Genomic DNA, 16,985 nt, shown 5'->3' on the forward strand with positions numbered 1-16,985 from the left:
ATGCCAGCACAGCTCAGTGGAGGAACAGCCAGGCGGGCACTGCGATTTTTGTTCTGTTCCTTTTAGCAAAGCTTCGTAAACCCACAACCATGTTGCTACGCATTGTCTACCTTTGCGGTTTACAATATTTTCATGGTTTACAATATCCCATGAGTAGACGGCTAACAATTGATATCACCATTCTGTCTTAGGCTACACTGATCGTTAGTAGTTTTTCCTCTCTTGTGAAGGCACAGCAGTTGTCACATCTTTACTTTATAGGTGTATAGCTGCTGGAGCAGGGTGCGTGAGGGGTGGGCAGGGGCCATATGTGCTGTCCTGCCCACACGCACATTTCTCTGGACATGAGCCCTCTAAGCAGGTGGTCTGGAGCCATGTGACTCCAGGCAATTCTACCAAGAGGGCTCAGAGCAACTAAGGATAGTGACGGCTGACTTACTACTTTACAACTCGCTCTGCTGAAGCATCTGAAATGAGCAGCGCTGTGCAGGGGTGGTTGGGGCAGGACATTCCAGGTGAGGGCAGAGAACCAGCCACTTCAGGCTTGTGGGGACCAGAGGCCAAATGAACACAAGCAAGACTTTCCCAGGTGGGCGGATTCCACGGTTCAGGGGGGTCTAACAACCCTGGATTCCCATTCAGCTGTACATATAGTCTACCCCACAAAGGAGAAAACTGCCCACATCTTGTGTCTTGGGTTCACTGGAGATGCTCAGTAAATGAATGAATGAGTGAACGGACGAGTTGGGAACAACTTTTGTAACTCACACAGTCTTAGTCCCACCCCTAGGAAATTTGAATATTCCCTCCCAGACCCTGACTCCCTGCAGAAGGAAGCGGCGTGCATCCAGGACCCAGGGGAACCTGTCTCTGAGGCTCTGTCCAGAGGAGCTGACACCCTGAGCTGTAGCATCTCCCGCCTAGCAGCTGTGGCCTGGGTGATCGGTGCCCAGGCACTGAGGCCACCAGCAGACCTAGGTCTGGACCTCAACATGGATCACTGACTGCTTTCTGATCACCTGTCTTGTGCTCAGCTCTATGCTAGGGAGCTAAACAGGATATACATCCTGTCCACAGGGAGTTTACAAACTGTGACAGATGAGCCAGATGCAGTCTGTGCAGGTCACAGATATGAGCCACCAGGTCCCCCTTCAAGAAGGACTGGCAGACCAGCTGCTAGGAGAGTGGGCTGCAGTCAGTCATCAGCCTAGAATTACCCTGCCAGGGTGGCCTGGGCTGCCAAGCCATCCAAACACATGGTCACCCAGCAACACCCATATCCCAGGACTGCCTGAGGTCCCAGGGGCTCTAAAAAGGCATGGGACAAGCCTGAGGAGGCCAGGCGTGCTCCAGAGGACCCCCTGGGAATGACCAAGGCTCCAGTACCAGCTTCGCCTCTGCCCTGTACCTGCTCTCCCTCAGCCTCCTGCAGGGGTGGATCCCCAGGGCACCCTTGACTAGCATCCTCGCACTAAACTCTGATTCCTGGTCGGCTGGCCAGGGCCCTCAGCCATGGAGAAACAGGGACTATAATGCTGAATATAACTCATAGACTAAATTCAGGGTTAATTCTGTCCTTTAGCCTCCGAGCGCTGGAAGAACAGTGGATGTAGTGATAAATGCTCTAAGATACAACCTTGACATGCAGTTCTCTGTAGGAATTGTTATGAAAGTTTTTATTAATTAACTTGTAAAACACAAACACATATACATTATGGTCTTGCTTATTACTAGGAAGAGTTGTCTCTCTCATATTTTATGTATGATGTTGGGCTCCAGGGTCCTTGATGGACGAGAGGAGACCTAGCCTGGGGACAGTGAGAGAGTTCCTTCCTGCAGGGCTCAACCAGCCAGGAAAAAAATGCCAATTAAGGCAAAGCTGTCTGTAAGGAGTCATTCTGGTTGCTATGTTAACCCTATGACCTGGGGATCACAGGCTGGATGCTGGCTCCCCAAGTCTTCAGGCAAGCTGAGCTCCTTTAATTGGCATCTGTTACATTGGGGTGCAGTGACCTCTCCCTAGTCATGCTGAACTTTTGCAAGTTTGATGAAAAGCCAATGAAGAGCCAAGCAAAGCCTGCAGTCTGTCTGCCTATCTGAGCCCCTCAGGCGAGACCGGGGTGGGAGGAGGTGGGAACAGCTGCCCGCCATGAGAATATGTAGGAGACAGTGGGTGGCATAAACCTCGTCAGAAGCCAAAAGCACCTGATGAAATAGACTCTGCACCAGAGTCCCCAGAGCCAAACAAAACGCAGCCTATCGCCTTGAAGAACCATAGTGTTTGCCTGCTAATTTCCCTTTTCAGATGCTTTTACTACTAACTTGCATGTGTGCGTGCTAAGTCGCTTCAGTCATGTCTGACTCTTTGCGACTCTACGGACTGCAGCCTGCCAGGCTCCTCTGTCCCTGGGGATTCTCCAGGCAAGAATACTGGAGTCGGTTGCCATGCCCTCCTTCAGTTACTACTAACTTATTGTTTATTTTATTATTGATCACATAAATCATTACTCCAGACAGCCTGCTGGGGGATGGGAGAGTCTGCATGCCCACCCCTGTGGATCTGGCCAACAGGACCAGCTACAGGAGTCCTGACTGTGTGAGGACCATAAGGGTCTTTGGGGCACACAGATGCAGGGGTTTGGGGGTGTTGGCTGGCTGGCCCAGGGACCTTGGGATTAAGGTTGGGGCACCCACCTTCACTAGCTGAGACAGTGGGAGTCCTCACATTTTTAGTTGGGTGTCTATAACGTGCTCTCTGAGCCAGCCCAGGAGCAGCTTAGCTTTGTCAAGGAGCACGGGTGACTTAGATGATGGAAAAACAATGACATCTTCTGGGAAATCGACAGGAAGGGTTTTAACATTAGTCGGGGAGAAAGCCCCTTGCCAACACCCACTTTCCAAGCCCCTCTGCTCCAATAAAAACAAGTGGCCAATATAGGGACAACCAGAAGGAAGTGTAGGGCCACGACAAGGCAGGAGTGGTGGCTGCTGACGTAAGCGTTCAGCTTCCATGGTGGTAGCAGGAGAAATACCTGGTCTCGGGCAGAACACAGGAGCCACTGGGAAAAGGAGAGGCTCTTGGCGGGGTTGGGCAGGAGTGTCAGGGCCCAGAAACTTGCCTTACGGAAGTGCTGAGTTGAAAACTATTTTCAAAATTATGGCTACTATGGCCCAGAAATGGTGCATAATTTAGCTTTTTAATTCATTCATCAGCTCAGAAGGCAGCTATAACTTTCCCACTGTACGGGTGAATAACCCGAGGCTCAGAGATTCCATGAAGTCCACAGTGACCTGGCTGGAGAGTGGGTGAGCTGAGACTGGACCTCACCCAGCTGGTGCCTCCTGCTGTGGAAGCCACGGAAGAGATCTCACTCCTGAATGGGACTCTGGGTGAGACAGCGTCCCAGAGAGCAAGGTTGCCCAGCCAAGAACGGCATGTCTTCTCTTGTCTGCCTTGCAGACATCCCTGAGTCACTGACCGCCAGTCACCTTGCTGGGAAGCCCCCTTGGTCATACGAGTATGGACAGACCTCTGTGCCGGGGACATCACCACTCAAAGCAACTTGTTCCTCGATTTTTCCATCCAGGGACTCAGATCACAGAAGGCTGGGGAAGCAAGATGGAGGGTGCTGGCCATAATGACCCAAGGACTGTGAGGAGCCGTCAAGCACCATGGCAAGAGTGTGGCCTTGGGGGTTGCCTGTGAGAGCTCAGTCATGTCCAACTCTTCGCGACCCCATGGACTATAGCCCGCCAGGCTCCTCTGTCCATGGGGTTTTCCAGGCAAGAATCCTGGAGTGGGTTGCTATTTTCTGCTGCAGGGGATCTTCCCAACCCAGGGATCAAGCCCATGTCTCCTGCAGATGTCCCTCTATCATGGTGGTGCCTTCTAAGAATGTGTGACGTGGCGAACCCGTCCCCTAGTGTGTCTCGGGCAAGCAATTCCAGCAGTGCCTGCTGAGAGCTGGGCCTGGTGCGCCCGCCTGGTGCACCCGCCACGGCTGGAGCAGCGGGTGTTCTGGGGAACTGTGCACATGTGGCCGGGCGTTCTTTGGTGAGAGCATCACTTTTGTAACATTTGACCTCTTCAAAGGATGGCATTTAAAAACTTTATGTGCTGATGTCTTCTATTTCCTTTATTACTTCTCATGTTGACCCTCCCCTATTATTACTTGCTCTGGATTTTATACCTGGTAATAATGATGGTGAATAACACATTCAATTGTAATTCTTCACTTTCATTAGTAAACTGACTTAGTCTAAGAGCAGGCCAAGATTTTGTCATAGACAAGTCTTAATAAATACACCAACATAACTGTATCTTTAAGCTACCCACCCCACCAGGGACTTGAAGACGGCCCCCGCTGTCCCCCATCAGAGCAGGTCTCAGAGCCCAGCCCTGCCCGGCGTGATCAGTGGATTTTTATTCAAGTCACCTAAAGCCAGCTGTGGCCTCCACTGCTTTCCACAGGGGGCTGCTCAGTTTATTGTTAAAATTCCAGACAGTTCCAGGCCCCACAGGAGATCTTGGCCAAAGGGATGCCCCCGTCTGGCTTCATGTCAGCTGGGACATGTGCTGGGAAGAGTCTTGACACGGCATCAGAGTCTGTCCTGTCCAGCCGGTGAAGGCCAGCCCCTAGAGGGGCAGGCCCTGAGGGGTGCTCTCATTCCGTCCTCACAGTAACCCTGTGAGTTTTCATCCCCATCTTACAAACGGGGCAGCCACAGCGTGGAGACGTTACGTGACTCGCCCAATGCCACAAAGCCTGTGAGTGAGAGCCAGGACTTGAGCCAGGCCCTCCCCAGCTGCAGAGCCTGGGAGGCTGTGCCATGGGCTCCATCTTCGCTCCAGGCTCAGTGCCACCCCAAGAAGCCTCCCCTGAGCCCTCTGCCCCTCATCCCTTGCTCTGACTCTGAACAGACCATCTCTCCAGACCAATCAGCAGAGACTCTGACTGTTATAGACTTGCTTCACTGTCAAGTTCTGGTCTTAACCGGGTAAACAGATGACAGTCCTGGGAGGGCAGGGGTCAGAGAGCGGCATCTGCGTCCTCTCTGGGACCAGCGCAGGGCCTGGCACACGGTAGGGGCCACCTCTGTCTTCCCTGATGAGGCATCACTTGCCATGGCCTCACTGGCCGCGGTCAAGGCCCCACCCGTCCCCTCCCGGCTCCCCCGAGAGGAGGCTCACTGTGCCTGGCCTTCCCTCCCAGTGTGGGCCCGGGGTTGGCTGACGCTCAGCCCCTCTCCTCTGCCTGGTCTGCAAAGAGTTCATCATCATGTTATTGGAAAGGCTTCCAAGTGCTGGAGGCCAGGTTCACTCAGAGGGTGCACCACAGGAGGAAGGAGGGCGGGAGGTGGGGGGCAGGGAGGGAGCGGGTAGGGAAGTGCCTCTCAGAGGGGAGCCCCAGAAAGAAGGCAGGGAGGAGAGGGCAGAGGCCCCACAGCTGGGTGTGCACCAGGCCAGCCAGGGGCCCACCGCCCAGGGCCCCGTCCCCTGGGGCAGCCCCTATGCTCCATCCTTGGCTTCACTCCATTTGTTCCCCAGCCTTCCTGGGGTCCAGTGTCACCTTGAAGAAACCCACTGGCCAGTAAGAAATTGTTCCACCCACCCAAACACTGACCTGTGGTCTTGTTTACTCTAGCCTGTCCTTTCAGAAGTCCCTGGTTCTCCCTGCCCTGCACTCCAACTGACAGTCCTCCCCAGGATGCCCTAATTCTGGTCATTCTCACCCCAAACCCCCACCACCCCGGGGCCAGGTCTGTGCCCAGGCCGCACAAGCAGGCATGATATCGCTTGATCAAGGTGGTCCTATGAGGTCCCCATTCCCACATAAAGTGCCCCCACACTCTGCCCAGAGGTACTGTGCTTTATCTTCACACCTGAAGTGTCTCCCCGCTCACACGCCAGGAGATATGTCCTCTTTCTAAGAAGTGTCCTCTTTCTAAGACAGACATCCCACAAAGCAGGTAACACAGTAGCCAGCATCTTGTATACCTTGGTGTGAATTAGTGTCAAAGATTGACTTTCTCCTAACAACCGGGTCAGATCATCAGAAAGAGAAGACAGAGTGGAAGTCCTGATGCTATGAGGCTGGGCGGCTGGGGTGATTCCAGAGCACAGAGTGACTTCTGAATGGACAAGCTCCACGCGGGGGGAGGAGCTTGAACAGTGGAAGAAGAGCACGTCAGGACCGGGAAAAGAAGCTTCGCTGCCCTGCACAAGTATTGCTAAAAGGGAGGGATGAAATACTAGGGGCTGAACATACACTCAGAGGGTCTTCATGGCTTCCCAGTGTCTCTGTCACTTGGTGAGAACCCCAAAGCGTAGGCAGTCCATACTCTTAGAGTGGGATGTTCACCAAAGATACGCACAGACACAACACGCCCGCCCCCCACCCCCCAACCCACAATCCAAAAGAAGATACAGCAATGCCCAGAAAACTGCCTCAAACATATTCCCTTCTAGCTAGGCTGCCAACAGAGGAGGCCCCACAGAGCAGCGGAAGGCGGATCAAGCCTGTTTCCTTTTATTGAAAGTTCTACGCTTCTAGAATTTCTCCTCTGCAGGTCCAGGCCAGGGAGACATTCATCCCCATTCAAATGAACCTTCAAGGTTCTTCCTTCATTGGGAGGGGAAAAAAAATAATTCTCTCGAGCCATTCCAGAGCAGTGGCTCTCACGTCGCCCAGAGTGCTATTGTGTCTTCACCAGGAAGGCCGGGCGGGCACAGACTCTGGGCCTTACCTGGCCTTTCTGCTCAGGAGGCGGATCTATGACTGTACCACCCCCGCTCTGCCCTGCTCCCTCACCCTCCAACAGCTTTAATAAACACCGATTACTTCAGTCCCTCGGGCGCAGCTGTCCGTGAGTTGTCCAGTCAGGGGTGTTGGGGTGGGTGCCAAGGGCTGGATCTCCAAATAAACCAGCCCTCCCTTCCCCTCCTCTGCCGCCTCTCCGGAGCGGGTGGATGTTGAGGAGGAGGGCACGTCTCTGGCTGAGACCAGGGGTGACAGAAGCGCTTTTCTGAGCCGCCTGCTGAGGGTGGAGCCCCAGTGGGGGAGGGTGGGGGAGCAGAGCTCGAAACAGGGTGAGAGGTGAGGCCATCCTCCCCATGTGTCATGAATCCAGGCCTTTCTAAAACCCTCCATCCTAATCAAGGAGCCCTGAAATGGCACCGCGAGGGGCTAGCCTTAGGCTGCCTCTCTGGTAAAACTTGCTGGCACTTTATTCGAGGATAGAAACAGAGTGTTAGGCAATTTGTTATCCATAGGAGGTGTGTGGGAAACGGCTAAATGGATGAAGGAACAAATGACTGACACTCTGGGCCACTGTTAGAAACAGCAGTAGAAGAAGGGGAGGAAAGCTCCAGGGGCTTCAAGGGAGGTGGGTAGGGATGCCACCAAGGGGGCTGAGAGAAGAAAGGGCTGCCAAGCCAAATTCTACCCCATCACTGTTGTGCACACAGCCAGCCAGGCAGTGCGTGCCCTCAAAGAACACGACTGCCTTATCAAGTAACTGTCACTTGCAGCTACACCTTCCTCCAAGAAGTTGTGATAATTGTCCTCAGAGAACGTGAAAACAGAGAACACTCGGAACTGTCATAACTGAACTTCAGAAACCATGCACTCAAGGGCTCTCTGCATTTTTTTTTTCAGCAGCAGAACCCCCCTTGTACAAATAAAGTTTCATGCAAAAACAGACGCACCCTGAACTGTTCTGCTTGAATCAGCTCTATGAATCCCCTTGGAGATACCTGTCTAATCCAACTCCTTGTTTCAAGCAGGGAAACGGAGGCCCAGAGAGGTCAACCTGTGTTCTCAGGCTCCATCACAACCACCTCCAAGTACCTGGTCTCCTCCGCTGAGCATCTACTTCAGTACCTCTTGGGTGGGGTCCTGGCTCATATAATCTTTAAAAGGGTCACAAGGTGACAGGCGTCAGGTTTAGGCACTGCTGGATTAAGCACTCGTTTGCAGGTGAAGAGTAAATTAGTAGCCAGATCTTATCCCAGCTGCCTGACAATGATTTCCAAGAGGTATGGAATTAATTTCCGGTGCTGGGTTTTGCTTATATTGAACTTGAGGACACCGACAGTGACTCTAGCATGTTCTGGTAAAAGGGTAAATTTTTTGGTAATCTTTGGCAGTCTTTCAAACTACGTGAGCCCCACCGTACCACTTGGCTCACATCTATCTCTGTCGAGAGTGTGACTCCAGTCAGTCCCACAGGTATGACAATGGGGAAAAAGACTATTTCATTATGGAGCTGAAATACCAGTGAGAACTAGAGCACTCAGCCACACCAAGCGGTTTTGGATGAATCAATGGATCCTGCTGGCAGCTGGGGCCCAGACAAGAACAGGATGAAGAAGCCTTGAGTTGCCACCTGGTTAAGATGTTAGCTCTCTAATGGTTTTATTTGTGGTCCCAAAGGGGTCATTTAATGCAATAAAAAGGTCAGGATCTTAGTCGAGCCTCCACCAAAGCCCTGCACATTGGAGAGCTTGTCCAATGGATGTCACACTCACTTCCGTTCAGGTCAATTTCTTCCTTTTCCCGGGCCTACCTTTCCATCAGCAGCTGCATCTGGATAAAGTGGGGCTGAGGGAGTGGGCCCCACTGCCGGCTCTCTGGAGCACTGCTTGGGGAAACAACCCTTGTGTCCCCCATGGGACCCTGCACTGTCCCATAGAAAGTGAGAGCGAAAACCTGGTCAGAGGTCTGTGATGTGCAGGGGAAACACCAGGCTGGGAAGGATGATCAAGAAGCGGAGACAAACGGATCTCACTACAGGTGTGGTAAGCAAACGTGACCACGGATTCCAGAATATTTCCTGGCTGCTGCCTCCTTGAACATATAAGCCCCTAGAAAATAGGATGGCTACAATTATAAAAGCAGATACTATCAATTAATGCTGTCAAAGACATCAAGAGTGTGGAATCCTTACACTGCCGATGGGAATGTGAAATGGTACAGCCACTGTGAAAAACAGTCTGGCAGTTTCCCAAAAGAGCTACCATCTGACCCAGGAATTTCACTCCCAGGTATATATCCAAGAGAAAATGCTAACCTATGGCCACACACAAGCTTGCACACAAATATTCACAGTGTTACTGACAAGAGCCTAACATGGAAATGACCCAGCTATCCATCAAAGGATGACTGAATTAAAAAACTGTGATATATCCATACAAGGAACATTACTCGGAAATAAAAGGAAATAAAATAGTGATACATGTTACAGTATAGTTGAACTTTGAAACATTATGTGAAGCGAAAGATGTCAGTCACAAAAGGCCACGTGTTCTATGATTCCACTGATATGAAACGTCCAGAAGGCAAATATATTTAGAGACAGATAGCAGACGATTGGTGACCTAGACCTGGGGAGTCGGGGTGAAACGGAGAGTGACTTCTACTGGTTATGGGATTCTTTTAGGTTGTGTTGAAACTATTCTAAAATTGATGATGGGGAGGGTAGCACAACTTTGTAAATATACTAAAAACCATTAACTTGTACATTCGAAATGGGTGACTTGTATGGTATGTGAGTTACATCTCAATAAAGTTGCTACGAAACAGAAAAACAAACCTTAGAAAAGTGCCTGCTGTTTAGGTTTTGCTGACTAGAGGCACCCTCTGCTAGACTTCCCAAGGGCTTAAAGGAGGGCAGGTATCTACAGGAACTGGGGTCACTGTCACCTCTTGCTTTTACCAGGAGCTTCATAAAACCAACGAATCAACCCATTAGCTCCAGGAACAACAGAACCATCAGCGAGAACCCACAGCCAAAGAAGCAAGAGCTGTGAGTGTGCATATGTACACATGTGTGTGTGCAGTCAAGGCAGAATTCTCCTGAAGGCCAAGTTCAGTTCCATGACATTATTTGGGAAGGTCACATATACATTTGCTTCTGGTTTGTATCCCATTTGAAAACACCGACACTGACCATGTACTCCATTATTAGGCAATTTTTTCCAGTGTGGTGTCTCGGTGGTGCTCTACACAATTTGTTTGGAGGCTAAACTAACTTTTTGAGTGATGAAGAACATCCCACCCCGGGGTTCTGGCCTAGGAAGGGCAGACTTCGGTTGTGCCGACTTTCCCATCCTGCACCTCACGTGACCCGAGCCAGGCCACCCCTGGGAAAGAACTCTTACCCCGAGGGAAGCTTCCTTCTTTCTGGCTCGCTGGCCTCCTGCAGGTGGAGGGGAGCCGGGGGACGAGGAGAGGGAAGGAGGCCCACTCTGGCTGGTCCCCTTCCAAGCAAAGGCCCCGGAGGAGGGGGCCTCCCAAAGGGAACAGAAGGGAGTGAGACAGGAGAGCATACGTTCTGCTCTTTCTAAACACGGGCTTAAAATGGATAAAGGAAAAATTAAATTACGCCGCAACTCTGAAAGTCATCCACTGAAGATAAACCCTCCCTTCAAAGAAATTACTCATCTTACTCCATGGTGGTATCTCAGGGTGTCTCAGTATTCAAATGTATTAAGCAATGCATAATACAATTATACACATATAATACAAATTATGCACAATGTATAATACAAATGGCTCGTGTCAAAACTCCACTTTCCAAGTTATTATCATCAATTTTTTTCTTTTTTGCTAAGTCATGAGAAGTCCAGCAACTTAAAAATCCAAACAAAAACTAAGAAGAACACGCGCGCAAAGATGGAAAAACATCCTTCGTGGAAGTTACTATGAGGTGAGCAGCTTCAGAAGGGAAAAAACACAATCTCTGACTAATATGAAGGAGACTCCAAATTGCTCTTGGCAACAATCTCTCAACCCTAGATTCCCCTCCCTCTATTCATCTCCACAGTTCCCAGCCAAAGGAAAATAAACTGAACAGCTCTCTCCCTGGCCCAACCTGTAGGGCTGCACGGCTGAGCAAGCATTGAGCAAACAGACATCCCCATGCAATTCTCCACCTGTGCAATCGTGGTAAACACCGGGCAGCCAGGCAGGGACTCGCCGCTCTGACCGGGCCGATCATCTCGATATTGGGAGAAAAATGCCTTTATTTTGGCGCCACGACATCAAAACAAGCATAATATGATCTCGTGACCTCAAACCCAAGAGATTTTCTTTTTTTAAAAACAAGGAAGAGGAAAACCATCCTCCTAGGAAGAGTGGGTATCAGTTCTGAAGAAGGAAGGCCCCAGAGCATCCCTCAGAGTGACTTAGCTTCAAGACAAGATTTATCAGTTCACCTTCCTCACAAAAGTGAGAGTTAATTCTCAAGGTGGTTCTCGTACACCTATTACACCATTCAAGATGGAAGGAGAAGTTAACAGACCAAATGTCCTGGAATATTTATGGCCGTTCTGTCTCTCAAAGATTCATCTGACAACGATTTTTTTAGGGCAGATATGTCAGGTCAGCGGAAACAGAGATGGACAGGAGCATGGGGAAATGGCACTGCAAGTGGAGATACAGTGGAGAGAGCACAAGCTTTTCAGCTGAGTCCTGAAACACCCTGGCAGGCGGGTGTGAGCCGCTCTGAGAGCTCTGCACAGTCCAGAGACCTGGGTTCTAGTGTTGATTTTGCTACCAAGTGCTGTGAACAAGGACAAGCTTCCCCAGTGGTAGGATGCGGGGACTGGCACTCCCGCTGCAGCTCTGAGACGATGGCAAGTGCCATCCCAGCCACTGAGGAACGAGGGTGGGGGTGGCAGGATGATGCTCTGGGGTGGCTCTCTGCCTGGCTGGCACGGATGCACAGAGGTGCCAGTCCTCCTGGAGGCTGCATGGGGCTCTTGTCATCTTCAGCTGGGATGCGCCAGAACTAAAATCTCATCACAGAACCCATGATGATAAACCAATAATCTGAACGGCAGGGTCTCAATCAGCTTCATGGGCACTCTGTGCATGCTATGACATCTCTTGGAGCCAAGGACCAGTCCTCATGACTGAAGCTTGGGGACACTCATCATTCCAGTCGCCCACCCCTCTCCTTCCCCCAGGCCTCCTGCTGCTACTCTTTCGTGGCCATGCTTCTGGAGCACTTCCCCACATTCCATCTCACTTCATTCACTCAGTACTCACTGCCCACTCTCCTCTCCCAGCGCCTGACCCTGCCGTGCACACATTACTGAAGGACTATTACAAATACTATTCCCACTGACAGAGGCCAGAGACCAGGTCAGATTCCCGTCACGACACTTGGCATGGTGCTTGGAATCACACCGTAGACAATATCAGTTCAGTTTCGTCGCTCAGTCGTGTCCGGCTCTTTGTGACCCCATGGATTGCAGCACGCCAGGCTTCCGTAACAGTTGCTAAATAAATGACCGACTGATTGAATGGAAAGAAACTCAGGTTCAAGAAGGTGAACAACGGATGTAACATATACCACTGCTGCTGCTAAGTCACGTTAGTCCGACTCTGGGCAACCCCATAGACGGCAGCCCACCAGGCTCCGCTGTCCCTGGGATTCTCCAGGCAAGAACACTGGAGTGGGTTGCCATTTCCTTCTCCAATGCATGAAAGTGAAGAGTGAAAGTGAAGTCACTCAGTCGTGTCTGACTCTTCGAGATCCCATGGACTACAGCCTACCAGGCTCCTCCGCCCATGGGATTTTCCAGGCAAGAGTACTGGAGTGGGGGTTCCATCGCATTCATACTATTTTTGTACAATTATACCAGAGTGATGTGGAGTCCTGTCTCCTCAACTAAAACTCAACATTCTAAAAGATGGGTGGTCGAAGAGGTAGCTTGGATTCCTGGCTCTGTCACTAGGTAGCGTGGTGGCTGACTTAACCTTTCTGAGCTTCAGTTTCCTCATCTGCCAAGTGGAGTTAATGTTTCCTATCTGATGGGTTATGCAGATTAGAGGAGACCTGGTACATGGGAGATAGTCTCTGAATGTCCCCTTCCTCTCCTCCCTGCCGGGAACCTCTCTGGCTTATCTCCCAGTCTTGACTCGGCAGGATAAGCCTCAGGTTCTACAACCTCCAGGCCTGTACTCTTTCTGTCTCCCTCCCTCGGGGTCCTGCCCCAGTGCCTCCTCTTAGCTGAAGCCTTGGGTGACCTCTCTTCTCATATCCCACACTGGCTCTCCCTGCAGTCTCTCCAGGTCACCCTGCTTGAGTCCTAGGTTTTGCTAATTCTGTGCAAGCCTCATTCATCAGTACTGGACGACCCTTGGTGGTGGCTCAGGCCGGAGTTCTTTCCACCTCTCCCAGCAGGTCCTGCGAGGTGTTTGGTGGAATCCTAGTCTATCCGTTTTATGAAGTTCTGGAACCCACGCTGGAGGCCTCCGGGGCTAGGTGGCACCAGCGTCAGTGGTTCTGTGTAAGAAGCGCTGGACTCACCTGGCCCCTGGCCTTCCAGTCCCTTCCCTGTGAAAACGGGGTGATGAGGGCCGTGGGGGCTGTCCTTGGGTGGTAGTTTGGGAGAACTTCGGAAACAGTTCCAAACACCAGGCTCAGATGACAGAGCACAGGCTGACTCAGTCATCTTTTAGGAGGGCGGATTTCTTTCCCCTTTCAGCCCAGGTTGGGCCTTAAGGGGAGAGGGTGGCACCCAGCTACTTTCTCTTCCTGGGGATCTAACCAGAGGAGGTTCTAATCCCCAGGACTTAAAACCGGGTGAAGGAGCAGAGCTGAAACTTGAACCTGGCAGGGCCTTCGCCCTTCCTCTCCCTCCCCTTCCATACAATCTTCTATGACTCTAGAGAAAAACTGCCTGATTGTTTCAACCACTTCCTTTACATTTTCATACTTCTGCATTTGGAGGGCTTTGGAAGGGGTACGCCCCCAGTCGGCCAATGAACGGCGGCGGCCTCGGGGCTGCCTCCTGTGCCCGGAGAGCCCAGTACCTGGGTTAAGAAAGAGGGCAGCGGCCCTCAGCCAGGACAGCAGAGGCCAGAAACCAGGACGACCAGACCCGACGACCCTCGGAGCCCTCACTACAGACAGGAAAACTGCACCGCGCTGGGCTGTGTAGCGGGGTGCGCGCTCTTTCCAGAGTCCCTCCCAGGCCAGCCCTTGGCCCCTGCAGGGAACCGGGGCTCGGGAGGGTGCGACGGGGGTCCGACCGCCTCGCGAGCGAGCTCCGGGATGTCCCGGCTTAGCTCCACGCCCACCGACGCCCACCCGCCCTATTCTGCTTGCGATTCAGCCCAGGGACCGCGGCTGGACTCCCTCCGGCTTGCGCAGCGACTTGTGCCAACTCCCCCTTTCATTCCTGCCCCTGTCCTAACTTCTGCCAGGAGTTGCCTTGGCTTCCACACCACCTCCACCCCCAACCAAATTTTGCGTCTGATATTGGAAGGAGGCAAGCTTTATTTATTTATTTATTTTTTTGGTGTTGGGGGCGCGGGTAGCAAGGTATTGAAACTAACTGTTCATCGGCCACTACCTTCCTGAGTGCCGCTCGCACTCCGCTGTCCCCTCTCCGTCACCCCAGAACCTGCCGCGAGGGCGGCGGGTGCGGGGAACGAGAGCAGAGTTGCTGCACCCCGAGTCCCCGGTTCTTTCCTGCGTTTCGCCGCGCGCCCCTGCATAAGCGCGGGGGCCCCAGCACGCTCGGCTCCAGCCCCAGGGCGGCTCTGAAACTCCTCTCATTCGCCGCCACCCAAGCCGCACGAGCGCCAGTCGGAGCCGCCACCCGGGCCCGGGATCCCCTCGGTGGAGCGCGAACACCCGCAGCGCCCGAAGAGAGGACGCAGCCGCCCGGCGCCCGAGGGGCCTCCCCCGACCCCAATCCCCACCCTTCCCCACCCAGGGCCGCCTGCCCAGAGCCCCAAGCCCATCCCAAGCCCGCTCCGGTCCGGTCCGGTCCGGTCCCAAGGCCGCGGCAAACCCACCTGGCCGCCCCGGGGACGCCGCTCGTGCCCGGGTCGTGTCCTGAGCGCCGCCAGGGTCCCGGGCTGGGAATCCACGCGGCAGCGCAGCTCAGGGGAGCCTGCCGCAGCCGGCGGGAGGTTGTCATTGATTCGTGCAGGGCGAGTTAAGCCATTCCAGGAGTGGTTTTGAGAGAGCACTCCCACCCCTCCCTCCAACCAGAAGTATTTGGCAGGCAGCCCCTTTTCGTCCACCTGTACTGTTGAGCGCGGACCGGGACCAATTTCACCAGTCGCGCTTTACACCTCACTTTTTGATATGCAAAGTAAGCCCTTTGCTCAAAGGGAATGCAGAAATGGAAGCAGGGTGATGGAGGAGTTCCCCGCCCCCCACTTTCCTCCTGGATCTCACCATTTGTTTTTTTTTTTTCTCTAATATTTCACAAAATGCCTTACCATTTATCTCAAATCAGGGGCGGCTTTTCATTGTCACTGTCCCCCCACCCCCAATTCTGCATGTCTTTTATTTTTAGAGGCAATTTGATTCCCATTTGCCTGAAACCTGAGCCCAATAAAATTACTGGAATTATATGTTTTCTCTTTAAAGGGTCGTGAGTGTAACTTACCAAATAAAACACTGCACAGCAAGCATTCAAGTGGCAAGTGACAAAGAGGGAGGTGCAGGAAATAGGCAGAGAACCCTCCACTGGGTTGCCCAGGGGAACCTGGCCCAGAAGGAGTCCTGAGGCCTGAGGTGGGGGGTGCCTACGGCCGCTCCTCCCCAACAACAAACAGTATCACCAGACTTGCTTTGGCTTTGCTCCTTTCTAAGACTGACTCAGAAATGCCAACCAGAGACCCAACAGTCCACATTTGGGGTGGGCCAGCCACCAATCCCAGAAAGGTGTGGCGGGGCGCCCTTGCCCAAACTGTTCCTTGAAACCACACACCACGCCCTTTTCGAAAAGTGCCAGCTAGGAGGTGCCTGCTGCTGTCGGCCCTCTTCCCCAATAACTGTCCTTCATTTGGGGCGGTGGGGGGGGGGGACCTTCATGAACTCCTTGGTACCTAGGCTGGCAGTTCTCAGAAGTGGGGGAGGAGCAGGGGGTAGGGGGTGGGATCCTTCTTCCCCGGTAACCAGCTCCCCCTTGTGAGATGGAGAATCAGCAGGGAACAAATGAGACCAAAGAGAGGCCTGGACCTCACCACCTCTGCCACCAATACAAAGCACCCTAAAGCCAAAGGTAAACCCCAAAGGTCCATCACTCTATGAAGGCCAAGGATGGGACGGAGGGTTTGCAGCACGCCAGGAAGAATGGGTCAGACTTAAATGCCTCCTCCAGCAGGTGCCCCCTGCCTGAAATCCCAGTGTTAATGATTCATCCCATTGTGGGGCACACCCAGCAGAGAGCCTGCTCCAGGCAGGCAAATTTGCTTCAGGAAGGCAGGAAGGGTCTCTCTCTGTGTAGTTCTAAAACTGTAAATACCCATGGGTTTGGGGCAAGAGTCCCTACAAAGGGCTGGAAGGAGTTTGTCAGATTTTCTCTGTATGGTAGGTGATCACGGATAGCAGCCTGTGGGGGAGCAGAGAGGTTTAGAAGCAGGGAGGGATGAGGAAGGCAGGGGAGGGAAGGGGAGGGGGTGCGAAGTCAGGGAATTGAGCGCTGGAGGTCAGAAGGGAAGGTGCTTAATCAGGGCAGGTGGACAGTTTCCAAGACTGGATGACTCCATAGCTTTTTATCAAAAACTCCCGGAACACCCAGACCAAAGAATGAAAAGTCAAATCCCTTTGTCCACAGAGGCGCTAATGAAATACCCAGTCAAGCGCAACTCCACACTCCACTCCCAGGCCCCGTGGGTGAAGGTGCCAACGCATGACCTGGATGGAGTCAGGATCAATCCAGAGGTGTTAGCTGTGTGCCCACAAGTTGAGGTTTGGTTCTGACTGCCTGGGTGGAGGTGGGGCGCCGTGGAGTGCCACCCTCGGAGCCTCAGGTCTTGTGAGGAGAGAAAGCACCGGTGGCTTGTCGGCATGGGGTGGGGTCCACAGAGCACTCTTCGGGGTCCATTAAGGAGCCGGGTCCTGCAGTCATGAAGATAGAACTCCTGGAGGGGGGAGAGGGCTCCCGGAAGCAGTCCCTCAGGCCTGGAAGTTTGTGCTGCTGTGAGCAGGGGTGGGAGTGAGGGCTAGGG

The 16,985-nt window shown here is 52.7% G+C and overlaps 1 protein-coding gene across 2 annotated transcripts in view; it reads right to left on the reverse strand.

The window, feature by feature from the left end:
- Positions 1 to 15,647, reverse strand: part of ZBTB7C (zinc finger and BTB domain containing 7C) — a 109,820-nt gene extending 94,173 nt beyond the window's left edge. The window contains exon 1 of one of the 2 annotated variants that reach the window (XM_061400114.1): positions 15,419 to 15,647. In XM_061400114.1, the coding sequence (XP_061256098.1) occupies positions 15,419 to 15,444 (26 nt within the window). In that variant the 5' untranslated portion in view covers positions 15,445 to 15,647. Of the gene's footprint in view, positions 1 to 14,816; positions 15,383 to 15,418 lie in introns of those variants that run through there. The other variant, XM_061400113.1, reaches the window with a different exon arrangement.
- Between the last annotated feature and the right edge of the window lie 1,338 nt (positions 15,648 to 16,985).

The sequence above is a fragment of the Bos javanicus genome, chromosome 24 (genome assembly GCF_032452875.1).
Source record: "Bos javanicus breed banteng chromosome 24, ARS-OSU_banteng_1.0, whole genome shotgun sequence".
NCBI lineage: Eukaryota > Metazoa > Chordata > Mammalia > Artiodactyla > Bovidae > Bos > Bos javanicus.